This window comes from Hippoglossus stenolepis, chromosome 15 (genome assembly GCF_022539355.2).
Source record: "Hippoglossus stenolepis isolate QCI-W04-F060 chromosome 15, HSTE1.2, whole genome shotgun sequence".
Lineage (NCBI taxonomy): Eukaryota > Metazoa > Chordata > Actinopteri > Pleuronectiformes > Pleuronectidae > Hippoglossus > Hippoglossus stenolepis.
In genome coordinates this window covers 17,759,941-17,784,903 of record NC_061497.1, presented here as the reverse complement: position 1 = coordinate 17,784,903, position 24,963 = coordinate 17,759,941, and the positions used below count along the sequence as shown (strand labels likewise).

At 43.3% G+C, this 24,963-nt stretch overlaps 4 protein-coding genes across 6 annotated transcripts in view; 3 read left to right on the top strand and 1 right to left on the bottom strand.

The window, feature by feature from the left end:
* The window catches only part of LOC118122091 (serine/threonine-protein kinase DCLK1), a 47,337-nt gene extending 34,234 nt beyond the window's left edge, over positions 1-13,103 (top strand). For 2 of the 3 annotated variants that reach the window (XM_035178545.2, XM_035178547.2), the window contains 10 exons: positions 4,728-4,900; positions 5,294-5,413; positions 7,367-7,513; positions 8,886-9,019; positions 9,201-9,278; positions 9,478-9,574; positions 9,673-9,753; positions 9,850-9,963; positions 10,130-10,203; positions 10,773-10,974. In XM_035178545.2, the coding sequence (XP_035034436.1) occupies positions 4,728-4,900; positions 5,294-5,413; positions 7,367-7,513; positions 8,886-9,019; positions 9,201-9,278; positions 9,478-9,574; positions 9,673-9,753; positions 9,850-9,963; positions 10,130-10,203; positions 10,773-10,830 (1,076 nt within the window). In that variant the 3' untranslated portion in view covers positions 10,831-10,974. Of the gene's footprint in view, positions 1-4,727; positions 4,901-5,293; positions 5,414-7,366; positions 7,514-8,885; positions 9,020-9,200; positions 9,279-9,477; positions 9,575-9,672; positions 9,754-9,849; positions 9,964-10,129; positions 10,204-10,772 lie in introns of all 3 variants that reach the window. The other variant, XM_047343620.1, reaches the window with a different exon arrangement.
* On the top strand, positions 6-4,169 carry LOC118122092 (zinc finger MYM-type protein 1-like). Its single transcript, XM_035178548.2, has 3 exons — positions 6-2,992; positions 3,276-3,384; positions 3,553-4,169. The coding sequence occupies exons 1-3, from the start codon at positions 1,485-1,487 to the stop codon at positions 4,078-4,080; spliced, it is 2,145 nt and encodes a 714-aa protein (XP_035034439.1). The 5' UTR covers positions 6-1,484; the 3' UTR covers positions 4,081-4,169.
* Positions 13,104-14,774: 1,671 nt separating the features above from the next.
* On the top strand, positions 14,775-17,543 carry LOC118122094 (regulatory factor X-associated protein). The gene is made up of 3 exons (XM_035178552.2): positions 14,775-15,484; positions 15,712-15,822; positions 16,837-17,543. The coding sequence occupies exons 1-3, from the start codon at positions 15,053-15,055 to the stop codon at positions 16,939-16,941; spliced, it is 648 nt and encodes a 215-aa protein (XP_035034443.1). The 5' UTR covers positions 14,775-15,052; the 3' UTR covers positions 16,942-17,543.
* A 462-nt stretch (positions 17,544-18,005) lies between these two features.
* smad9 (SMAD family member 9) lies at positions 18,006-24,688 on the bottom strand. The gene is made up of 8 exons (XM_035178551.2): positions 24,597-24,688; positions 22,055-22,606; positions 21,202-21,417; positions 20,724-20,981; positions 20,070-20,180; positions 19,554-19,775; positions 18,753-19,009; positions 18,006-18,619 (listed from the first exon to the last, which is right to left on the bottom strand). Exons 2-8 carry the CDS (start codon positions 22,248-22,250, stop codon positions 18,476-18,478), a joined length of 1,404 nt encoding a protein of 467 aa, XP_035034442.1. The 5' UTR covers positions 22,251-22,606; positions 24,597-24,688; the 3' UTR covers positions 18,006-18,475.
* Between the last annotated feature and the right edge of the window lie 275 nt (positions 24,689-24,963).

Genomic DNA, 24,963 nt, shown 5'->3' with positions numbered 1-24,963 from the left:
GAAAACTCAACACGTCCCATCTGTGCGTTAGTGGGCAAAGGTGATGGAAATCATGCGTGTCTGAATCATGTTCATGACCTTTGATGCATCTCCATCTCATCCATCTCTTCTGTATGTGTTCTTCCACTGGTTTGTACTTTCTGTTCTTACCACCTCCCCCAACTTCATTCCCCCCCGAGTATTTGATTACTTTTTCAATAGAGATCTGAAAACGAGAGACATTTACAATCAGCAAATAAATACGGCACAACAAAGAGTTGATAAATAAAAAGCAACACAAGAACAGAACAGTAAAACAATTACAATGAACAATGAATAACATCAGATAACAAAGATTTCAAATCACCAAGGAGGATGTAAGTCCGCAGTTGTGGGACAGATTGCAGCTCTTTCCATTTAAAAGATGGATAATACCAACATTAGTGCGAGTCTTTGTATGTATTAACCAGAGGATATGTTATATTTTGTTGTTTGGCGAACTATGAGTAGTAGAAAGCTTCCTCTCAATCCACTGAACTAAAGAAATAACCACAAACAGTTTTAATCTCTCTGAGTTGGAGAAATCTTAATATCATGTGACATTTATTTTTGATTTTAATCATTTACAGAGGAGCTGGGGAACCTTCCCAAGTGACACGAATAAATTCATGAATTAATGTTCAACCAAACATTCATTGCATATATTCCCATTTTGATTTAACAGTTTGTTCCGCATTTATTTTTCAATTTGCCACTCTGATTACCCTTCGCTAAGCCTCAGTGTGACAAAATGTCATCAGTGGGATGTAACCAGGGCCCTCGTTAACTTTAAAATTCATATTTTTTTAAATTGTCATGGGCTCAATGATCATATGCTATTTTAAAAACCTCTATTTTAGTAAGATATGGTTTTATTATAAGAATTTTTTTTTATCAGATTCTGTGCTGTCTGTATTTGTTTTTTATCCATTTCATAAGTCCTCTTACTTACTTGTAAATATGTTGTATTAATCACAGTGTTATGGTCAATTAGACAGATTCAAATTCAGCTTTGTCTCTTCACTCCACAGATAAAGGTGCAGGTCACATTTAAAAACAACATAAAACACATTAAGAGACAATATTCATGTAACAGAGAAATCATTCTCTATCCATTGTGGAGAGTGTGTTGTTTTCTAATTAAAAAAATCTAACATTAACTATTATAACTTTTTAAAGTATTTAAAATTCACAATAACGTGTGTTGTATGAGACATAAATAAATATGTTCAGGGGGAAACAAGTGATCAGGACACAGTCTGTGGTTCAGGGGCGCTGGACACGTCGCCCATAAAGCAGAGACGAGTAGCCAATAAGGGACTGTTGCTTGGGAAGATACGCGCGTGGCAAAGTAAATTCGGCCAATCAACATCGTCGGGGAAAAAATCCAGAAGGGCGATTCTCATAGGGCCCGAGCCCGGTCACTGAGGGTCGGTGGAGGTGGAGGTGAGACGGTTGTGACAACGATGGCCGCGGGAACACACGAACCAGCAGCTCAGCCTCCACACTCGATCCAGTCGCTTCTCTGTAATCCGTTCGAGAGGAGACCTTTGGACGAGCAACTGCAAATTAAAGAAAGCGGACCCGACCAACCTGACATCGCAATCCGCCGGCCCGCCAGCGAGAGAGGTCAAAAGTACAAGCGAGGGTTTTCCCGCAAATGGTACAGGAGGAAGGCTTGGCTAGCGGGATGCGGACAGGTAAAGGCCGTATTTTGCTTCCCGTGTCTACTTTTAAAAACCGCTGGAGCGGACACAGCATGGACGGTTACTGGAATCCGAGATATGAAACATTTATCCGAGAAGATAAAGAAGCACGGGTGTTCGAGGGCGCACCTGGTAAACACAATGGAGCTGGCCATGCTGGGCACAGGTAGCATCGCCGAGCAGCTGGACGAAGGCCACCGGGCCCGGGTGAGAAAACACAACGAGGAGGTTTTTAAGAACCGGCACATTTTATCCAAGATAGTTGACTGTGTCATCTGCGGCGCCTTCGAACTGGATTTGCGCCTCCACGGTGACGCGGATTCCCCGGTCCGGGGGCTGGAAGGTTTCGTGGCTTCGCTGGACTCCGTGTTGGAGGAGCATCTCAAGAAGGCCGCAGTGTTCAAAGGCACATCAAAGACGGTGCAACAGGAGCTTCTGGACTCCATGCTGTCCGTTCTTAAGGACTGCATTCTGGACGAGGTCCACGACGCCGATTATCTCGCCATTCAGGCGGACGAGACCACCGATGTGTCCACCCACAGCCAGTGGGTGCTGGTGCTGCGGTACATCGACCGTCACCACAACGTGCAGGAGCGGTTTTTCGAGTTCATCCCGCTTCAGGATGCAAATGGCGACTCAATCGTCACATCGCTGCTGGAGAGGCTGAGCACGCTGCTCCCCGGGGGGCGGGAGAGCCGGCTGATCGCCCAGGCCTACGACGGGGCTGCTGTGATGAGGGGGACAAAAGGTGGAGTTCAGCGTAAGGTGCTGGAGGTTTACGGAAATGCACACTACGTCCACTGCTACGCGCACCAGTTGGACCTCATCATGCAGCAGGCGACGTCACACATCCCCAGGATCAGGACGTTCTTCTCGGACCTCGGTGGGTTCTCTGAGTTCTTCTCCGGGTCCTTCAAGAGAACCGCGGTGCTCGATGAGGTGGTGGCACGCAGACTTCCCGGAACTTCAACAACAAGGTGGGACTTCCACAGTTGTGCTGTTAACACCGTGTTCGAGCACCAGGCCGACCTTCTGCTGTGTTTCCAGACCATCAGAGACTCTAGTCACTTCGATCCTCAAACTGTCAGAGAGGCCGGGGGCTTTGTGAGGATGCTTCAAGACGAAGATTTCTGCTTTTTCCTGGCATTGTTTCACAGGATCATGCCACACGTGGACACGCTGTTCAAACAGTTGCAGAAGAGGAACATTGACTCTGTCATCATCTCAGGAATCATCCAGAGCTTCACCGACCGCATGCAAACGATCAGGTAAACAATTCATTATTATTATTGGCTTAGAAAATATTAAAGATTGAAACAATATCCTCACAATAAGCAGTATGTAAAAATATGAATGTACATGGTTGAACACACTAGAGCAACTAGTAAATACTTCATTCAATATTGTAAAGACGGTGCACAGGAAATCCAATTCTAATGGTGTAGATGCAGTTTATTAAACACTGTACACAACGACAGACCTATTTTCATCTTTCCCGCTGGTTAGTTTCTGAAACAATAATTGTGGATTGTAACTTGTGTTTTGTATCAGGGACTCCATTCCTTCTTTGCATGGGCAAGCCAGTGGGTCTGTAGAGCAGCAGCCCATAAAGAAGCGGAGGACACTAGGACCAGGAGAACACCAGCAGTTGGCTACAGAGGTAAGCTGTAACATAATTTTGTTATTAACAATATTTTAGTATTTGTTGAGGTTTAAGGATGTGTAAAATGACCCGATCTGTCTGCCTTCTTAAATTATTGGGTACTAATGTAAGAGTTGCACACTTTTCATTCTGCCGTGTGACATGTTTATATGTTTCATTTCATAGGTATGTTATACCATTTTGAGCGATGCCAAGGACCGGTTCTCTTTCACCAAGCACCTCATCAGTGCCACCCTCTTACAAGGAGACCTGTTCCCAGAGCACCACAGGAGGTTCCCCGACTTAGCGCTGGATACCACAGTGGAGGCCTACCCCATGTTGAGCAAGGCCAAGCTGAAAACCGAGCTATGCCTTATATATGAGAACAACGAGTTCAGAGCTTGCAGTGGTGCACTGACACTGTTCCTGTTCTTCATGGAGAACAACCTCCAGGACACATTCACTGAGACGGTCAGTCTCCTCAAAATACTGATCACTACACCCATGACAACAGCAGAATCAGGGAGGTGCTTCTCTACCTTAAACCGGATCAAAACCTTCCTGAGGAACACCAAGACACAGGAACACCTGAATGCTCTGGCTATGCTCTCCATGGAAAAAAAGCTAGTCAGAAACATTCCTGACTTCAATAACAGGGTCGTTGAGAGATTTGCTAATCAGAAGGACAGAAGGGCAAAATTCCTGTACAAATAAGATGTCACACACACACGTACACACGTTCCCCTGACCCAATCTTTCTTTGAATAAAGTTTACCTCATAAGAAATCCAGCAGTATATGGCTCCTCCTTTTATTTTGTCTTAATAGTACTGTATATACAAGGGCAACAACTAATAATAATTTACATTATTTATCAATCGGCTGATTATTATTATTTTTGTATATATTTGATTTAGTTTTCTGACTAGAAAATGAAAGAATGATTCAGAAAATGACTGACATGCTTATTATTGGAATTTAATAATTACCTACTATTTCACAAAGAACTGGTATCCTGCAGTTTGTGTTAAATCGTACTGGGATGGTTACGGAAAACTGAGTATGACACAGAGAAGCCCCACCAACAATATTTTTCACCATCTGCCACCCGTGGATGGATAGTTGATTTCAAATCAACCATCCATCCACTGTAGAGATATGTTTGGTCCCTGGTCCCCAGAGGCTGTGAGGCCACATTGCTAAACACTGTACTAATTATTAGCCATTACAGCCTCAACCCACGCTGGAGACTTAAACAAGATTTTCTATGTCCTCTGTTACCTCTATGCAATCGCTTCCTTTCAGTCTGACAAAAGTTTACAAAACACGCTCAGTTCTAAACCTTGTGTTTCCTCCCTGCAGCCGAGGTTCTCGTGGATGAGGTTCCAGCTGTGCCATCCTACATATCAGACCGTTACAAGGTGGGACGCATGCTCGGCGACGGGAACTTTGCAGTGGTCCGAGAGTGCGTGGAGCACACCACAGGACGGGAGTATGCTCTGAAGATCATCAACAAGGGCAAATGCAGAGGAAAGGTACAGAAGTAGAAGTTTGCTTCACCTAAATGATACTTGTGTTGAAAACTGCTTAAATACATGAAAATGGTTCTTTAGCCTCTGAACATCAGTTCATGATTTCAGTGTCAATAAAACTAACAGAGAGCTGAGAAAACAAAGAATTAAACAACAAAACTCAGTGAAAACCTTTTCTCAAATCATTTCTTTAAATTCAGCTTTATTGGCTGAAGACATGAGCCAATTTTCTGTTCTTTTGGGTGTGGTCACTCACCTCCGACCACACCCATCACTCCGACAGAGGCGGGAAAGATTAAAAAAGCTAAAACGTCTTTTCGCCATCGTAGTTAGGAGACAATATTTCTTCCAGTTTGTTTTCCATGGCTATAAAACTGATTGAAATTCTTTTTCCAGGAGCACATGATCCAGAACGAGGTGGCGATCCTCCGCAGGGTCAAACATCCAAATATCGTGCTGCTGATAGAGGAGGTGGACACGTACAACGAACTCTACCTGATCATGGAGCTGGTCAAGGTGTGTGCCCGTGTTTGTCAACTACCATTTTCTGCAAAGGATTTTGTTTTCATCTGCTGTTCGTTGGTTTGTTTTTTGGTGTATTTGTTTGTTTGTCAACAGGATTACACAAAAACGACCAAATGGATTTACACAAACACAAGAAAGTTTTTGTGTCGATCCAGGGAGGGGGTCCAGGATTGGTTTTTTTATCCCTTTCTTTAACATTGCGAGTTGTGGCATTTTTTTGGGACATTTTCACCAATTTCCCAGAGAATAATTCATGTATCTTGAAAAACAAGAGCACCAATGTGGAGCAAAGAAAATGATGATTCAGCCGGGAAAGCAACAGTTTAGAGAGATGGATGGATGGATAGATAGATACTTTATTAATCCCAAGGTAAATTTAGTTTATGTATAATATAATATAATATATAGCAAAATACAATATATATAGTTTTAGAACTATGTCCAAATTAACATGACAGATTTGGTGCAGCATATAAAGGGACTGTTGGGCCTTGGTGGAGGTTTGCGCTCTATTGAGTGAGGTTCTAGTTTTGTCATGTTTGTGGTTTGGAGCAGGCCGAGATATTTTGCCCGACTGATATAATGGATGCAACTATTGTCTGTGTATGATGATGATGATTATCTCCAGTTAGAGAAGAGCAGGGAGGCAGAATCAGCAACAGACACAGAGCAGCAGCGTTCAGCTACTGAGGCGAACGTTGAATTCCAACCCGTCACCCAGTGTGGGATCGAGAGATAGAGATCTGTGGCCCGGAGCGCTCGTGTGTTCACATTCTTCATTCTCTGAGTCAAGAAATATTTGTGCATAATTCAGAAGGCAGGAATGTGATCCATCTGTTCATGTTGCAGCGTGGAGTACTACAGAATATAGATGAGAGGCAATCTGTTGGAGAAGTGTGTGCACACGTGAGCGCGTCGCAATGGAGAGGAGGCTGAGGATGAATGAGGTGGAGAGAGTGACAGGGAGAGCGAATTCGTAGCGGAGGCAAGAGCAGCATGCAAAAAAGAAATGCTGCAAAATATAACTCAAAGTACTGGTGCGGTTCTAGGCATTTCCCCCTTAATTTCAACTCAGGGAAAAATGCAACAACACACACTGATATTTCAGATAAAAGCGTGCGTCCAACTTTGACAGTTTTGGGAAGTTCCTTTCAATAAACGACACCCACAAGGTTTTTTTATTTTGATATGTTTTAGAAGAACATGGAACAAGTGGTTTAACTGACATCCTGTCTGTGTGCCATGTGTCTGCACCCCTCTTGAAGAGTCTGCATGTTATTAGCCTTTGCATTTGGGATGAGATGTTTAACAATTGCATGTATAGTTGTGTAACCTCTCACCCAGTGTCCACATACTTTCGCAGAGAAGTGTATGCCATGCATTGCTCATGGGCCGAGCTGTGGGATTTGACAGTGCTCATATTTAAATAACTGGCTGTGCACGTCGAACGCTGACAGTGTCTGTGCAGGGAGAGGGAGAGATCCGGCCCTATTTTAAGCCTCTGTTCCACTTAGTCCAGTCAGGGGGGGAGAGAGAGAGAGAGAGAGAGGGAATAGGAGAGAGAGAGAGACAGGTAAGACAAGGATGATTAAGACAGAATGAGAAAATGAGACCGACAAAGAAAACGCCTGAGAGAAAGTGGGAATTAAAGGGGGAAAAAAATCAAACGAAAGGGAAATATTTAAGACACGGGGAGGAGATGTTTCAACTAAGTTGGGAAATGAGGACACAGTTTATCCCCCCAGCTGCTGAGCAGACAAAAAACCCTCGTTACTCAACCAAATTCTCCGCCGAGAACTCTTTTCAGCAGACGAGATGAGCAACTGTGAAAACTTGGAAAGTGAATCTGCCAAGTTGTCCGTGTGAAAAGCGCCAGAGAAACTCTTGTGACACTTATTGTTCCCATCGCTGACAAGCCGGCCCGTCCGTCCTTTTTGTCCGCAGGGGGGAGATCTGTTCGACGCCATCACCTCTGCCAACAGATACACGGAGCGAGACGCCAGTGGCATGCTCTACAATCTGGCCAGTGCCATCAAATACCTCCACAGCCTCAACATTGTGCACAGAGACATCAAACCAGAGAACCTGCTGGTGAGTTGACACAGAGCGGCTCTGCATGTGTCTGTGCCGCAGCACACTCTGGCTCTTTCTCCGTCCTCAAGTAAAATCACTCACAACAAAGATGACTCATCCCTGCTGCCCTCACACCTCCCGCACACTCCTTTTCCATCCTTGTACGTTCCTTACCTCCCTCCTCATCCTCATCTTCCTCCTCTGTCAGCCTCCTTGGCGTATTCTCCTTCTCAGACTGCTCTTCTTTGCCCCCTCTTCTCTCATTTGAAATACACTGACTGTGAGGACCAGACGTTCTCACCTGCAGAGGCTCTGGGGATGTTTTCGCCTATAGATGATTGAGTGGCCTGTGTTGCCACATTCACCCCCTACAGACCAAAGATGGGATTGCAGCATCTTGTCTTGTTTTCTTTTCTTTCCAGCTGTTTCAGTAAAACAGTTTTGATTTGTTTTCTCATTTATTGAAGGTCCTGATATCCTGAGCGATTTTGAGGTGATCAAAATAAAGTAGCACACCTGACATTTTGTATGAAACCATAAGCAGTGCTTCTGCACACTATCTCAAATTTATCATCATCTTTTAAACCTGTTTAAGTTTATTTTTGCCACTGTACCACACCAAACAACCACCAGAAACTGAGCAACACTGTCTTTCCTTTTGGAGTCATTTTGCTAATATTTCGCCGCGATTAAGAGTATTCCAATACTTTAATTATCCAATATTCAACCAGCTTTCACTCTGTGTTAGTCTCCACCAAGTTCTGCTCTTAATGTCTGGCTCTGTAGCTGCTAAATACAAAAACAGCTTCGAGCAACATCTGGAAATGATACTGATGAGAACTGTGAAAGTCAACCAGAGCAGAAAAGTTGTGGCTCGTAACATTTAAAATAATCAGCTGCAAGACACTGAAAGAAGCGGTGCTGAAGGGACAAGTGGAGCTGGGTGAAAATTATCAATAAAGGTAGTTCTTTAATATGGTGCTATGATAAATTTGTCCACCCCTGCAAACTATTGCAAACGCCACAAACATGCAGAATATTAAACTACTTCTCCAACAGTGCAGTTTCTGGCTGCAAGTCACTCATAGTGTGTGCTTGTTAAAAACTGAGGACAATATGTGCTGGATCAAAACCTTTTCACTCTCTGGCGCCCCACTGTGGCTCGAGCAAAAAAGATCAGTTGAGCAAAAAGCCAGACATGCCACTGTCCTCAAGTTCCCCCGATGGATTTGGCCTGAGGGAAACAAAACGAAGAGCTCACGCTGCTGCACAAACACGAATGCAGTAGGAGTCACAAATAGTGTTTATGCATCAGATGACTTGTTAGTCTCACGCTCTATTTATCCTTATCTTATCTCAGCATTTTTATAAATATTTCTTCTTGTCTCAGGTGTATGAGCATGCAGACGGCAGCAAAAGCCTGAAGCTGGGGGACTTTGGTTTGGCGACCGTGTTGGACGGACCTCTGTACACCGTCTGCGGGACCCCGACATATGTAGCACCCGAAATCATCGCAGAAACAGGGTGAGGGCATCAGCTGCTGCAGACAGAGGACACCGCTGTAAACACAGCTTCTCTAATGTGACAGGTCATTTCATGGCCAACATCTGGGTCTGAATGCCGTTGGGATGCTGGTTGCAGAGAATTAACTGTTCGCTTGATTGCTTAGCAATGTTCTGAATCTTTGCCATTTGTCTTTGTGCAGTTATGGCCTTAAGGTGGACATCTGGGCAGCTGGAGTCATCACCTACATCCTACTGTGTGGTTTCCCCCCCTTTCGAGGGTAAGAGCTGCTCCAAAGACTAAAATTCAACTCTCGCTTCTGCTGCATTTAGAGTCATTCTTGAAATGATGTTGCACACAGAGAGACGTGTGTGTGACTCTTGCTAATAGTTGGTGCTAATTCTGCGTCTGAAATCCTTTGAACACTGTTCATCGGAGCAGTTTATACTCATGTTCACGTGGAAATGTTTTGTTTGCAGGAGCAGTGACGATCAAGAAGTGCTTTTTGATCAGATACTAATGGGACAGCTAGAATTTCCTCTCCCGTACTGGGACAATGTGTCGGAGACAGCCAAGGTGAGACAGCCCTGTGTGATTGTGTGTATTCTGAACAGAGACACTTCACTTTATAATAAAAGGAATAAAACCTCATGATTGTTTGCTCACTGCTGCAGGAGCTGATCCGATCAATGCTGGAGGTGGAGGTGGACCAGAGATACTCTTCCCTCCAGGTGCTCGAGCACCCCTGGGTCACCGTGAGTCCAACTGAGCCCCACACATTCATTCAGTTTTCCCACAAATATGAGATTTTCTTTTTGTTTTTAAAACCTCTCCTCCTTTGCTCGATACAGGACGAAGGTCTATGTGAGAATGATCGCCAGTTGTCAGTAGCAGGGAAGATAAAGAAGCACTTCAACACCAGCCCGAAGGTCAACGACACCACTGCAGGAGTGTCAGTCATTTCTGTAAGTCATTGAAACTACACTACCCATGATTCAACTTGCCCTACAGGTTACACTCTGTCTCTTTGCATCACAGATGTGACTCTCTGAGTGAAGTTTGTGTCTTTTTCTTATTCCTGTGACTGAGCTGCTGTTTGGATTGATTGTGCTGGTTTCTCTTTGTATTCAGCTGGATGACAGCTTTTCTATGCAGAGATCTGGGTCGTTGGATTTCTACCAGCACCCGGCCATGTACTGGATAAGGTATGCCAGGTTGCCATAGAGACACAACTGGGCTGGATTGTTCACAAACCAGCGAGAAATCCAAACAAACCAAAAATTTGTGTCTCTGAAATTGATGTCCTCACCCCCCCGCATGCCGTGCTGCTGCTCTCACAGCTTCATGTCGTCCCCACTTCGTGATCTGTGTCCTTGGCTTTTCGCTTCCTTCCTTTCATCCCCCACTCGCTGCAAATCAGTTTTCATACCTGCATCGTTGTTGTCCTCCCTGTCGTTTCCCTGTTTATCGGTGTCTCCTTGATTTCTGTGGAAAACCCTTTGGATTCTAAATGTCAGTGATTGTCAGTGATTGTTTTTGCTTGATGTGATGGCTGCATCTACTAACACCAGGACTTCAGCATTTTTGTTTTGTTTTTGAACCACTTTATTAATCTAACATATTTTTGTGAATCCCACTTCTAACCGTATAATTAAATATCATTAACCTTGAACACGTTTGGCTCTCCTGGTCCTCCATACTGGATTTATTCACTGTTCCACTGGATCCTTTGCATCAAAGGATCTAATCACATGTTCTCCTGTTCCTCCCTCAGGCCACCTCTCTTGATAAGAAGGGGCAGGTTCTCAGACGAGGACGCCACCCGGATGTGAAGCCGCCGCCCCTGCAGACGACTCTGACGGTGACACCAGTGACAACATCAACGACAAACGCACCCCGGGCCCAGCCTCCCAGTTGCCTCCCCGGCCTGCCCATGGCCCCTCCCTCTCTGACCCCTGAGACTTGCTCTGACCCCTCCCCGTACCCCAGCCTCCCGTCCGACTCTGATGACATCTCCATCAGCTCAGCCAGCACCGTCTGCTCCCCCAGCTCGCCCTTCTAGAGAGCAGGTGGAGGAGAAGATGTGCAGAGGAGGAAGCGAGGAGACATAAATCCTCATCCATCTCCTCCCTCTGCATGGAGGAGGAGGAGGAAGAGGAGACGTTTTTCATCTAAGGCTGGGGGTGAAAAGGGGGAAAACTGTGGACGAGAAAAAACGTTTATCTTCCCTGAATCCATCTCTCCAAACTTGGAGGAGAGATGGATCAAAGGGTGGAGACCTTTGAGTGAGAAAAAAACTAAAGAGGCAACAAGAAACAGGGATCACGAGGAAGAGGGAGAGGGCAAAACGAGATGAAAGACTTTTCTTTATTTCCTTTTTTAACGTTCTCTCACCTGAGCACATGTTGCAGGGCTCAAGGAGCGAGGAAGGGCGACAGTGTATTGTTTACCCTTCAGTGATGATCGGGGCTCAACATGGAAACTTCCTTATGGCGGAGCAGCTCTACAAGGCAATATGAGAATATGGACTAATGTTCATGTTTTATTGAACCTTATTTATTCATTATTATTCATACTCTTTTCTTTTCTTTTTTGATTATGTATTTTCCTTTTTTCATTGAGGACAACTTTTTCTTGACTTGTCCTATAGAGCTTTGTGGAATAATGACATAATGGAAATAGAAGTAGAAGCTCAGGTTGTGAGGTAGGTTGTGAGCATAGACTTGATAAACGGTGTAATGTTGAAAAGCGAGCGGAGAAAGGACTTTTTTTTATTACAAAAATGTGTTCAAGAAAACAGTGTTCACTGAAAACTACATCTAAGACAGCACTTGTGCTATAATCCTGTGCTCAACACAGTATTGGCATTGCCTTCCTGTAACGTTGGATTGCAGTTTTACAGTTTACATTTTACACGGACTGCTATTACGACAATAATGGTGCATTGGATCGCTCCTTGAAATTTCTGCTTCATCCATAGCATCTTTACACATAAAATTCCAGAATTTGGGTGCTTGTGTAGCAAACTCACCATTTGAAGTATTTTCCCTTGATGCACTCAATTTCACACAATCATTCCATGTTGATATCTTGTTATTTTGTGACGCTCATGTATTTTGAAGCCTTGTTTACATTTTTTCCAAAACACCGAAGACATATTTCATCCACATATTCCAGCAGTGAAGAAAAAGTGTCGTTGTTGCAACACTTTTTGTGGCTTTGGAGAAATGTTTCAGGTACAGTTTCGGAGGGCGACTGCCTATTTGCACAAAGTACTGCGGTTTGGGTGCAGTCACACAGGTCTGACAGAGTCAATATGGATGCCGGAGAACCAGCAGCACAATAGAGAAGCAGTACAGGTGAAGAGGATTTTATTTCAGCTCTGTACAACCTCATTCATGGCTTCATTTATTCAGACGGAAGCGTGACAGACATTCAGTAGCGTATTCTTATAAAAAAATAAATAATGCAGTTTAGTGATGAGGTATTTGTTTATATGTTATGTAAATAACATAATTTTATTTATTTTGATAGTCCACAATACAGTATATTTATTTACTGGTAGAGAACTCAGTCATACGTGTGTGTCAGCAAAAGAAAAAAATAAACGAGGAGACGATCAGGTCGAAATGAAACAGTAACGTTGAAAAAGACCTGACGTTGCACCGCTTACATTCATCTACACAGACGAAATGAGACGACCATTTCTTCTGCTTGTCGGACACTGGGAATGATGTCACTTCCTCTGTAAAAGCAAAGGGATTCCCAATAACTGATGTGAGAAAAAAAAAAAGCAGAGAAGATTTGGGATGCAGGGGTTTTCTCTTTTCCGATTTTTCTCCCTGCTGTTGTCACACGTGTCTAGAAGTTTGTGTATTTGTTCCCATCGTCACGCATAGACAGTGATGTGCCGTCATATTGACCGAATCAGTATGAGTTCGTTGTGCTGTGGGGATGAACTCTCCCCTGCACACGGGCACATGTGGTTTACCAAAGTGCTCTCACAGCTGCACCACAGTGTTCAAATCTGTTGCAATACCAATACCTGTACCTCTGTTCAACAATGATCTATCAATAATAATAGTAATAATTAAAATATGTTCCAAAAAACAAAGTGTCAGTGTTGTTTGTAGAGCTTCAATATGTTAGATCATCTTTCAGTCTGCAGAGTTTGGCCACAACACAATTCCTGTAGCGATGAACCAGGAGGTTATGGTACTGTGTCGATTTTAAATAAGACAATTACAGCAACAAAATAATACATATTATCAAATAGATTTCAATTCCTGTGAAAATAAAACTGTTTTCATCCCAATATGTAATAAATATAATTTAGTAAATAAAGCAAATAAAGCAAATATATATTCACCCAGATTATTTTTTTTATTGTGAATGTAGTCAATTTATTAAATACGTTTTAATCAAAAATGTAAAGCTCTATTCAAATAGCATTTTGTTTCCATGCTTTTTTAAATGCAACCATTAAATCCTATTTTTTACAGTGCACCAAGGATCCCCGGGTCCACACAGTTTTATTGAATGGTCAATTTTTCCTTTAAAACACAGGCACATCATCCCACTGAGGCTTTTAATTGTGCTATTGTTATCCACTATCTGCTGAGGGGCCACTTCACCATAGAGGTACTTGATATATTGCCATAAATCCCACAACCGTTGTGGTCGGAGAAGTGGAAGCCAAATTTTTCTGTACTTGACACGACAGGTGGGATGATGGTGGAGAAGAGAGGAAACTTTATCCACTCCATCTATTCGTGGAAATTTGTTTTGGGCTTTCTCGTGGTAACATTTCAATAAAAAGCATTTAAAGTGCAGTTATCAGAGGTGGGCAGGAAAAGTCCTGTGTGGCATAAATAAAGAGCAATAAAAAATGTTTTCACTCGTGAGGTATTGTGGGGGAGTATCTGGAGGTTTCATGAAAATAGGGTTATTCACTGTGTGCAGAGAATAGATTGATACAATGGTCTCAGCTATTTCCCCAGAAGTTCAGAGTTTTGTTACTTCCAGAAACAGCAGAACAAGTGGAGCAATTGTAGATCTGAAAACTCGCTTTGACTGAAAAATGAAACTGCTCCTCCTTAAAAACGTTCAGCTTTGTCACATGTAGATCTTTGAAAATGCACTCAGTCATTTTAGTGTCATTCTTTCCTGCCTGAATAACCATAAACCAACAACAGTAGAGTATTGATTATTTTATTTGGAATTAGAGTAATTAAATCTCATCAATATATTGAAAGATCATTACTATGTTTAAAAACATATTAATACAGATTATGCTACTCACCAGTACACAGTTAAATTTCTTATATTCAAACCTGCAATTAAAACTGTAACTCTAACTGAAATATATTTGAATGTATAAGCAAAAAATATAAATAGTTATAAAATAAAAATATTAATAAATACACAAGTCAAACACCACAATGGTATAACATAAAAACATATTTATACAGATTATGCTACTCAGCAGTATTAAAAAAAATCACATTTCTTAAATTCTAACCAACTGAAATAAATTGCTATTTTGTACTTTTACAGTTTAACTCAAGTTTTTATATGTATATTTTATTATAAGTTTTAAATTATGAATGCAGGAATTTAAGGAATCTAAGGCTGTGGAATGTAAAGGAACATATATTGTATTATATTATATTTTACTGTATTAATTTCATGTTTTTACTAAACTCTTGTTTAATAGCATCAAATATACACATTCTATTGAGCATGTATTTTTCCCTTTGACCACAGGGGGTCAGTGTAGGACATGAACTGAAAGCAGCGAAGAAGAAAGTCCTCGCAGTGGGCACAGGTTTAGCAGCAGTTTAACGACAGGAAGCCACAACAATAATCTTTTATTATCTCCAAATCTAATGATATTTATCACGACCACGCAGAGAAACGTCTGGTTGTGAAGTAACATGCGTGCGGACACGTCCACACATCGCTGCTTCAGCTAACGAGAGCTAACGGGGAGATGGTATTTCTCTAGCTAAGCTAAGCTAGCTGCGGCTGTTGCTCCCTTCGCTCCCCGCAGTCATGAGCGAAGATGACGGTTCAGCGCCGGCCAACAAAGACCGGGACTCCACGCTCCTGCTCACCAAAGACGGGCAGCGGTACTACGTGAGCAAGGCCGGGGTGGTGGACAGCCGGAACGTGATCACGCCGCACGAACCGGACAACAACGCCTCCTCCTCCTACGACATGGACGACCCGGACGAGGAGAGCGACGTGCTGGACACCTCGGACCCCAGGGACGGCGCCGCCAGCCCGGAGGAGCTGAACGACGAGGACACCTCGGAGGGCGACAACGCCCCCAAGCAGTGCACGTACGACGGCTGCACGGAGACCACGACGCAGGTGGCCAAGCAGAGGAAGCCGTGGATGTGCAAGAAACACCGCAACAAGATGTACAAGGACAAGTACAAGAAGAAGAAGAGCGACCAGGCCATGTCCAGCGGGAAAATAGACGTGAGAGTAAACTTTGTTCATACTTTTATAACGAGATTCATTCGTTTCAACCCATGAGTGGCGATTGGAGGAGAAATGATTTTAAAGACTCTTAATCTCTGTTGACATTGTAGTTGACTCTTAACAGGGTTGAAGTCATTTGCTCATGTGATCCTCTGTTAGTCCAAACTTCAGTAAAGTGTGGTTCAGTCAAGTAATGGTTGTTTGTGTCTTTGTGTTGTGTTCAGGAGAACTCTGAGGAGCGGCCGGTGTCTGTGAACAAGCAGCGTCTCGGTGCCATGGGGGACCGACCGGCCAGACCCTCCCTGATAGAGCAGGTGCTCAACCAGAAGAGACTGGTGAGTCCCAGTGGGTCACTGGTGGAACCTAGTGTAACTCAGCAGAGCACTTACCTCCACCAAGGCCCAACACTTCCTCATGCAACCACTTTTAGATTCACTAGATCCCCATTTTTTACTTGGATCTGCACAAAAGTGCACACAGTCATTAATATCGGTTCCCTTAAATGTCTGATTTTTAAAAGGGAAGTGTTAAAAAATTATTTCCTAGATCTGCCCCCTGATCTGGACAGGCACCAGAAGGTTAAGGGTTCATCCCTGACCCATTCCACATCTGTAGAAATCTGTCTAGTAGATTTGACATAATCCTACTAACCAACTAACTAACAGGCGCTGATTATTACACCACCTCCTTGGCGGAGGTAACTACACAACAGTGACACATTAAAGGTATAACAGTGTCTTCGAACTGGGGGCCACCACAAGCCAGTTTGTTGTTTCATATGTGATTTTTTTACTATTTAATTTCTACTAAATGGCTGGATCCAGTTATGCCAGGAATATCCCCCCCTTCTTGCAGGGAACCATTTATATTTCTAACTTATTACTTTATTGCTTTCGCCAAGGAGGTTATGTTTTCATTTGCATTTGTCTGCCTGTCTGTTAGCAGGATTATGTATTAAATCTACTGGGCTGATTGCCACGAAACTTGGTGGAAGACTGTTGTTTGGGTTAGGAAATACGTTTTCATGCAGATCTGGATCAGGGGATCCAGGATTTTTGTCTCTTTCTTTAACATTGTGAAATGGGGCATTTGTTTGTAACATTTTCATTGATTCCTCATTGATTTCTCTCGGTATAATTTATGTTTCTTCATGAAAAAAATCAGACGTGTTTAGGGGACATATATTTATGATAAAATCCATATCTAGTGAATTTAAATGTGGTATAAGGACATTTTGACACACGGCGTTATCTTCCCAACAAAGGCAGAAAAAGAAAGTCAAATGTTAGATCTTCAGAAATATTTGTTGTTGCACTTTACACTCAAATTTGATTGTGTGTGTCTTCCAGTCACTGCTCCGGAGTCCAGAGGTGATCGGTTTCCTGCAGCAGCAGCAGCAGCTCCTGGCCACACAGAACCGCAGCCAATCACAGGGACAGTTCCCGGGTTGTTGACAGCGGCTGGTCAACGCAAACGCTGGCATTTGATGCATAAAGGGAATCGTTATGATACTGAAACAATTCTCCAGCCGCGGTGAGACAGATGAACTTAACTCACCGGATCTAAAGGGCAGGACTAACCATGCAATCAGAACGTGTCTTGTGCCGTTTATGAAGTATGATTTCCTAAATACAAGATATTAAATTTCACATCCATTATTTATTCCTCATTTGGCAAAAAGAATCAAAACTCTGGATTATAAATGTCCAGTTAAAAAATTGCTCAGAGGTTTTAAAAATTTGATTCTCCTGGGGTTTTTTTTCCATTGCTGAAAGAAAAACCCAGGACTAGATTCTTTGTTCGTTGTTGTGCTATTTATTTAGTGTTATTTATGAAGTGGTATTTATGCAGTACTCTTGAGGATTTTAATGTTTTCGTTTGAACATTTGTCCGTTTGTGCAGTGCATTCCCGTAGCCTCATTTTTATTCAGATGGTGCTCCATGAAATTTTTAACACACAACTTTTATCATGTCACAAAACAATCAATTCAAAGTGTGTACAAAAAGAAATGCAAATGAAGTTTGATGGGATGCATATTGGTGTCTACAAATTAAACTGCGTACTGTGTGTTATTCCTGTGTAGCTGTGATAGTGTCTATCCCCCTGCTGTGACGATGAGACTTCAATAATGATGCTGACAATTTTGCCTCCACACCGGTGACAGCCAGTGGCCGGAGGCTTTATGTTTTCGGGTTGTCCGATCGTCCCTCCCACTCTGGTGATCACTTGGATCCTAAGACGACCCGATAAGAAGTTGGTGGTCAAAGTCGATGCGACCTCACAAAACACCTTTTGCCTTATTAACACTTGAGGGAATTGTCACATTTGGCACACGTGTTCACTAGGACTCACAGATTAACTGATTCGATTTCCGTGGTCAAAGGTCATGATGGTGTCACAAACATGATTTTAGCCTCTTGAATTTTTATATCTCAAGACTGCCTAGAATTTCATCAACTTTTGATCACTTGTCACTTGGACTCAAAGATGATCAATATAGATTTCAGTAGTCGAAGGTCAAGGTGATCAATGTCTCTGTTTATATTTCAACATGATATTTTTGTCCATTTATCATTAGAAAACAAAGATAAAAAAAAAAAAACACTTTAATGGAATGACAGAAAAAAGCAACCAGTATAGGAAGTCAAACATTACGCAACACTTATACATTACACAATACAATAACAGCAATAACATTTAAAACACATAACACAAGTCTTGAGTACCTACAAATCCCAATTTTTCTCGTTTTTGAGTGCAGTCATCAAGATAAATGCTTTATCGTACTGAAATTAAAGAACCCTCGATCATTCAGTTATATATTTTCAGTCTTGCTGCATCGGCGGACAAAGCTGTAATATAATTTTTTCTCATTTTGTGAGAGAGGTCAAGAGAGACGGACCACAGGTCAGAAAACCTGGACAGAGCGGAGCATACAGAATCTACGACTACCTGTGTGAAGGACCAAGAGTGTGCGGGTGCTCATGTTAGGACACGGAGGAAATGGGGTTGTGCGGGGAGCCCATCTGTGTGAGGACCTTGTCCAGCCACTGCAGGGGCCCGTGCAGGTGTACCTCGATCCAGCAGGGGGTGCTGGTCACATCCTGACGGTGGTATTCAGCGCCCCAACCCTGAAGAGAGGACAGACCATGAATCTCAGCTGTTTCCTTTTTTTTTTGTCTATGTCGGGATTTGACAACCTCAAGGTCAAAATAACAGATTACAAAGTTACAGTGAGATTCTTATCATGTCCCATATCAGTACCTTAACAAAGCTCATTCGAATGGTGCACATCTTGGTGAGCTCATAGACGACCTCGAAGCCGTGGTTGACGGACTGGGCCAGGAGCTGAGCGAACAGCTGGTTGTTGAAGATCTTAAGGCTGCAGCCGCTGGGGATCTTGCACACGGTGGTGGTGTGGAAGCCGTGCTGGAAATTGCAATTGCGGCTCTGGACGAAGATGCTGCTGTCGCTCAGGCACTCGGCGTACACCTCGCCACCCACGTAGTACAGGTGTAACCCTGAGAGGGATGGAGGGGGAAATGGATAGAGCCTCAAAGGATGAAGGGAATCGACAACTTGAATGTCTAGGAGTTTCTACCATGATGCAAAAATAACAGTTTAAATGTCCAAAAGAGCATAAAAACCTCAATCATCAGTCGGTCGCCTCGACTGAAAAGGCTTCGTTCTTTTTATATTCCACCAGAGAAAAAACCCACGAGGGCATCGACGCTCGTAAATGAGGAATGTCTGAGTCGTGTCAGTAGCGTCTGAGTTGGGGACAAACTACCCTCAACCCTTTGTGTCACCCCTATCATAGAAAACCACACACATCCTCACAGAGCACAGATTACTGTAACCCACAGAGACTCTTGATGTCTGTCCAACAAAAGCAGCCTTTCTTTACTCTTTGACCAAGACAGAAAAAACATTATGTAGCCTGAAGGATTCGGGGCAGGAAGAAATAAAGTTTGTAGATTCATTTTTTGTCAGAAATAAAAGGAGCCTTCCTTCAGTCTCTGAGGAAACTCTGTGCCCTGACATGAATTACCTGCACGAGCCTACCTTTGCCTATGTGCCTGCGTGTGTGTTCGATGGTGGAGTTGCGGTTGACGTTGGACAGCAGGCCGAGGCAGAAGCGGTTCTTGTTGTTGGACGGGTCCGTGAAGCCGTCGACCAGAACGCTACGGGATGACGCGTGGAAAGTCTCGCCCACCCGGTTGTTGAGCTCGTAGTAGGCTATGGAACACCAGTACTCCGGCTCCTCGTAGCAAACGGGACGCAAATCTACGAACACCAGAGAAGGCTGAGTCAGAGGTGGAGAGAACATATTCTATCCTGGGCTGTATTGAATTTGAGAAACTTTATCATGTTGATGTAAAAATCCTATAAAGCCACAATGGTGCCATTGATTGGCAACATTATCTGCAGCAGCGAGAAGAAGCAGAGATGTTGAGGATATGAAGGAATCAATGCCTCAGTATGAATACAGTAAAAATATCTCTATACCTGTAGATAGATGCATTTCTATAATTTAATATGCATATATTTATATAGTACTTAGCATGTCCACTTTCTTACCTGTGTGTGGAGCAGAAAAGGTAAGTTTAGTGGTTGTTGTGGAGTTGCCGGACTTCACATCGTCTTGAGGACTTGTCTCCATCATGGTGTACGGAGGCGGGGGAGTCTCAGCTGGAAAAACATGTCACAGATCACAACGAGATGATAAATAGGTAAAACGGTTCAACTCAAAAGAAAAAACTTTTTTACAAAAGATGATGTTTCTAACGCTATGGACGGAAAACTGAACACAAAACCAAAAGGAATGAAAAAGAGGAGCCATATGCGTACAGGACTCTGACAAAGATGTTAACTTAGAAAGACAAAATTCGAGAAGTTGTGTTGATGTCCTGTAAACACAAACACATGATCTCCACAGCTAAATTCGTGTTATGTCTGGCCCCTGCAGGCAGCGCCACCCCTCACCTAATTGCTTTCTGTGTTGTGAACGCGTCTGACTGGAGAATCTCCTGCTGCGTTGTTTATATGAAAAAGGAAAACTCTGGAAGAAGTAAAGATCCAAACGTGCGGACATTCTCCGGAGTTCAAGTCTAAAAACGGCTATGGAGTCTGGATCTGCTGCAGCCTGTTTGCTTTTGTGACAGACGTTTGAATACCTCCAATAAGACAGTAACGTTTAAAAAGGTGTCGGCTTGCTTGTTTTTGTTTCCCTACCCGTGATGTGATACGGGCTGCCAGGCTCTGCGGAGCTGTTGGGGGAGTTGGGGTAACTCTGCGAGGTGGGAGACTGGACGAGGGAGGAAGCGTTGGAGGAGGAGAAGGGGGCGCAGGGCATCGGCGGGAAGGAGTCCGGGTAAGTGGCGTTCTGGGGCATCAGAGGCTCACTGTGCAGAGAGGCGTTCCTGAACTTGGCCAGTAAACTGTGCTGAGGGTTGAACTCGCTGTGGCGTGGGACCAGAACCGGTGGCAGCACTGAGAGGAGACAAGGGCAGGAGAGAAAGAGAGGGAGAAACAAAGAGCAAGACAGATCATGTTACTGCAAATCCCTTTGGCTCGGGAAACGCTGCATCGGATCAGATGTCCTGCCTCTATTTAAGAACCAATAAAAGCTTTACAGTTACCATATTAAAATTCAACAATTAACTCACGTTGTAAAGCTAACTCAGAGGATATACTTTGACAATGTGCGTACCAGGAGTCTCCACGCGCCTGTAGTGGTAGGGGTTGACGCAGATGTCCTTCTGCTTGGAGCCGAAGGCAAACTCGCAGCACTCCAGGGCCTTCAGCTCGTGGTGCGACTGCAGGTCGGGCCAGCGCCACACCCGGCAGTAGATGACGTGGGGCAGACCCTTCCTGTGGGACACCTGCAGCCTGCCGTCCAGCGAGCGGGGGATCGTCACACACTTGCCTGAAGGATTGAAAATGAAACGGCACGGACGTCAATACAGCTCGATGAAATGAGTCAAATTCACACTTTTCTACAGGATGAAAATGTTTTCTGATACAGTTACTACCGTGTGGAAACTCTGCAAGTTACGAGGAGCAGCATCAATTCTGTACGTTTGTGTGCTCGGCTAATTTACATGACTCTAGATCTTTTTTTTTAATATCATGATTTCAACAAAAAAATTTAAATAATTTCAGTAAAATATCTATTTTAATTTCGACAAAAATTATTATCAAACTAGTATAATTTCATATTTCAGGCTTTTAATCCTAGGATTTCTCAAGACTTGCTCACGATGGTTTCTTTCGTTTTAGTTTCCAGGTCTTGTGCAAGAACACATTGCAAAAAAAGCATCTGTCGCAATCAAACCTGTGAGCTCACATTTTCTGACGAGACCAGAGGCTCCCAACATGTTTATCTCACGACCCATAAAATAAAACATGCACCCCCCCTCATCACATGTTGCCCATGCTGTTTGTTGTGCACAAAAGATTGATTTTACTTCTCATATCAGGGTAATAAATATTTCCTATCCTGTAAATCATCTCAAGACCCCTGAGGTTTATGTTGTGACCCCGTTAGACACCATGTTACTCACTGGGCTGCCCGGGGCAGCTGAGTGCCCTCTCCAACTCCTCCATCGCCCCCTTCTTCTTCTTCAGCTTCTTCACCAGTGAGTCCACGGCCTTTTCGGCCCACTTCTCCTCCTCGTCACCTTGCTTCCAGCCGAGCAGGCGCTTCACAGCCGGGCTGGTGAAGGAGAACAGGGACGTAATGGAGGTTGAGGAGTTCATTTTGAGATGAATAAGACAGGGGGAGGGCCGAGATGAGCTGATGGGTGATGTTTAGGAGATAAATAGCTCCCTTGAGGACAGCAAAATGAGCAGCCGGGACAGCGAGGGAACAGAGGTGAGGATAAAAGAGGCAGAGTCTGTGTAAACAGAGGCTTTTCTGTCTTTCGTCGTATTCCGCTGTTACTTCCGAGCAGAGCTGGTTGCAGGAGTTGGACTCCCGCCAGTGCAGCGCAAACCCTAAATCTCCTCTCTGGGTTGGCACAGGAGGGATCCGAGCCGGCAGCGCTGGATTTGAAGCCTCCTGCAGGAAAGGTTGCTCCTCACGCAGCCAGAAATTCAGGTCAAGTTTCAATCACCTGGCGAGAGAAGAGATGGGAAACCGGTATTAAGGTCTACTTCAGCTGAAAAGGAAAAGGCTGGTAGGCTGAGTCGGTAGCTTTCTATAAATCAAAACAAAATGATTGTATCTGGAGGTCATGCTTACATTTCTGTCACCTGTTTTACTTCTATTTTTATGTTTTTATTGTTATTTCGATGTATTTTTACTTTTTTTGTGAAGTGCTGAATAAATACAGACGTTATTATGTTAGATTTAAAAGATGTGCAGTTAAAGAGAGTTCAGAGGTCAGGCAGAAAAGAGACCACAGGATTCAATTGTAGGGATCAATGTATTTTATTTATTCTAGATTCTGTTTCTATTCTTATTTTCTTCCTTATGCTTCTATTTCCTTGTGCTGCTTTGTCAACTTTGAATTTCCTCTACAGAGGATCAATAAAGGTACATCTTATTTTATTTAATCTTATCTTCTTCTTCTTCTTCTTCTTCTTCTTATTAATAAAGTATAACCACATATCCCAAACTGCCTGAGAGAGAGAGCAGGGCAAGATGGAGCCGAGCTCATGTCTAGATTCACCAACAATGAGGAATGTCCTTTCTGGCCTCTGTTTCTATGATCATGCCACTGACGCCCAGGAGCCATACTGTCTGGCCAGAATACATCACAGGACAGGAGGGGGAGAGGGAGAGAGGGAGAGAGAGGCAGACAGAGAGAGAGAGAGAGAAAGAGAGAGCTCTCTGTTTTTATGTTTGTGTCTTTCTGCCCATCGAGAAAATATTGAAAACTGGTATGAAATCAATCAGGTATGGAAATATAAAGGTGAATTAAGTGCTCACTCTGTTCCACCAGCCTATTGAATCAGTACCACAGAGACCTTTTCTGGGCATGTCACTCCAGTGGCAATCTTACTGATACATCTGTTTTCTCAGATATTCATACAGTTACAGTAAGCGCATGTGAGACTCAACAGTGACTTTATTATGGTGATCTACTTGTTTTTTATCTCCTGTGGCAGGACGTCCTGCGGCACACGGTATCATATTTGACCCATGTGGTAGAAAAACACTTCTTCTTCACTTCTACTGTAAAGCATTCATTCCTAGTTGTGCAGATGATTCTCCCTACAAAGGTGAAGTGGAGGCTTTTTGATTTAACCACAGCTTCTGTTTTTGGACATGCAATCATCCCAATCTAACACAACAGAATAAGAGCACACTCCTCCAGGACTGTGTGGACTTTCTAATTAGATGCCAACAGGTATCAGTAAGTGGTGTGATTCAGCCTGGGTGCTGTACATTGTGCTCCGTGCTTGTAGAAGTAGTATGAGCACAAACACAGACGCACAGACAGACAGCTGCGGTTTACAGTGACAGCACAGACTGCGGCATCAGTCCTGTGCTGCTGCTGCTGCTGCTGCTGCTGCTGCTGCTGCTTTATGGAGCCTGGCGTCACTGAGTCTGCAGCCTCAGATAGGCTAATTACCTAATGCTTTATCACCAGGACACCCCCTGCCCCAAATAAAGTAAACACGCCAGCTTCCTCTACTACGACTACAACCACTCATTTTGTGCCAAGACTCCAAAAGAAATCCAGCCTGCGCACTAAGCCACTAAAAGCCTCCTCACCTTGGCGGCACAGTGGATAATGTGAGCAGTCATTCCTGTCATAGTGTGATACCAACACTGCAGACACAACATCAACCCGCCAGACACACGCATGCATTCAACACAATCCTAATTAGGTGGATTATTATCACAACCAATGACTTTACATGTTTATTTATTTATCATCTGACTAAATCATCCCAATATTTGATCATAATTAAAATTATGATATTGTAAGAATATTTCATTCCCAAGAAGTTGCCCAACAGTGCCACGTTTTTTTTCTTCTTCTTACAAGTATTTAAAAAACAGTACACAAATATAAAAAAAAATCACAATAACAGAGGTTGTGAGAGAATTTCTTAATTTCTGAAGAAATGTAAAGTTTGTTTTTTTGTTCTCACCTCAGCAGTGATGACAAGTGCGCACCAGACAGTCCTGTGCGTGAGAAGGGTTCCCGGTGTAGTGGCTCAGCGAAGGTGTGTGTCTGTTTGTGTGTGTGGGTGTGTTCGTGTGTGTGGATAGTGTCTGCGAGCATGTGTGTTGACATTTAAGTGTCAAGTTGGCCTCTGTATGAATGGCGTCCGGTAGCAGATTCCAAAATAAAAGCAGGGTTAAAGAAGCAAAAATGAAAAAGTAAACAAAATAATAACAATAATAATAAGGAAAAAATAACAATAACATAAAATAAAGTTTAAAAAAGAAAGAAAATGTGATGTTCATTTGTTGATTAAAACAGAAACATTAAAAAAATGTGTGTGAAAATTAATG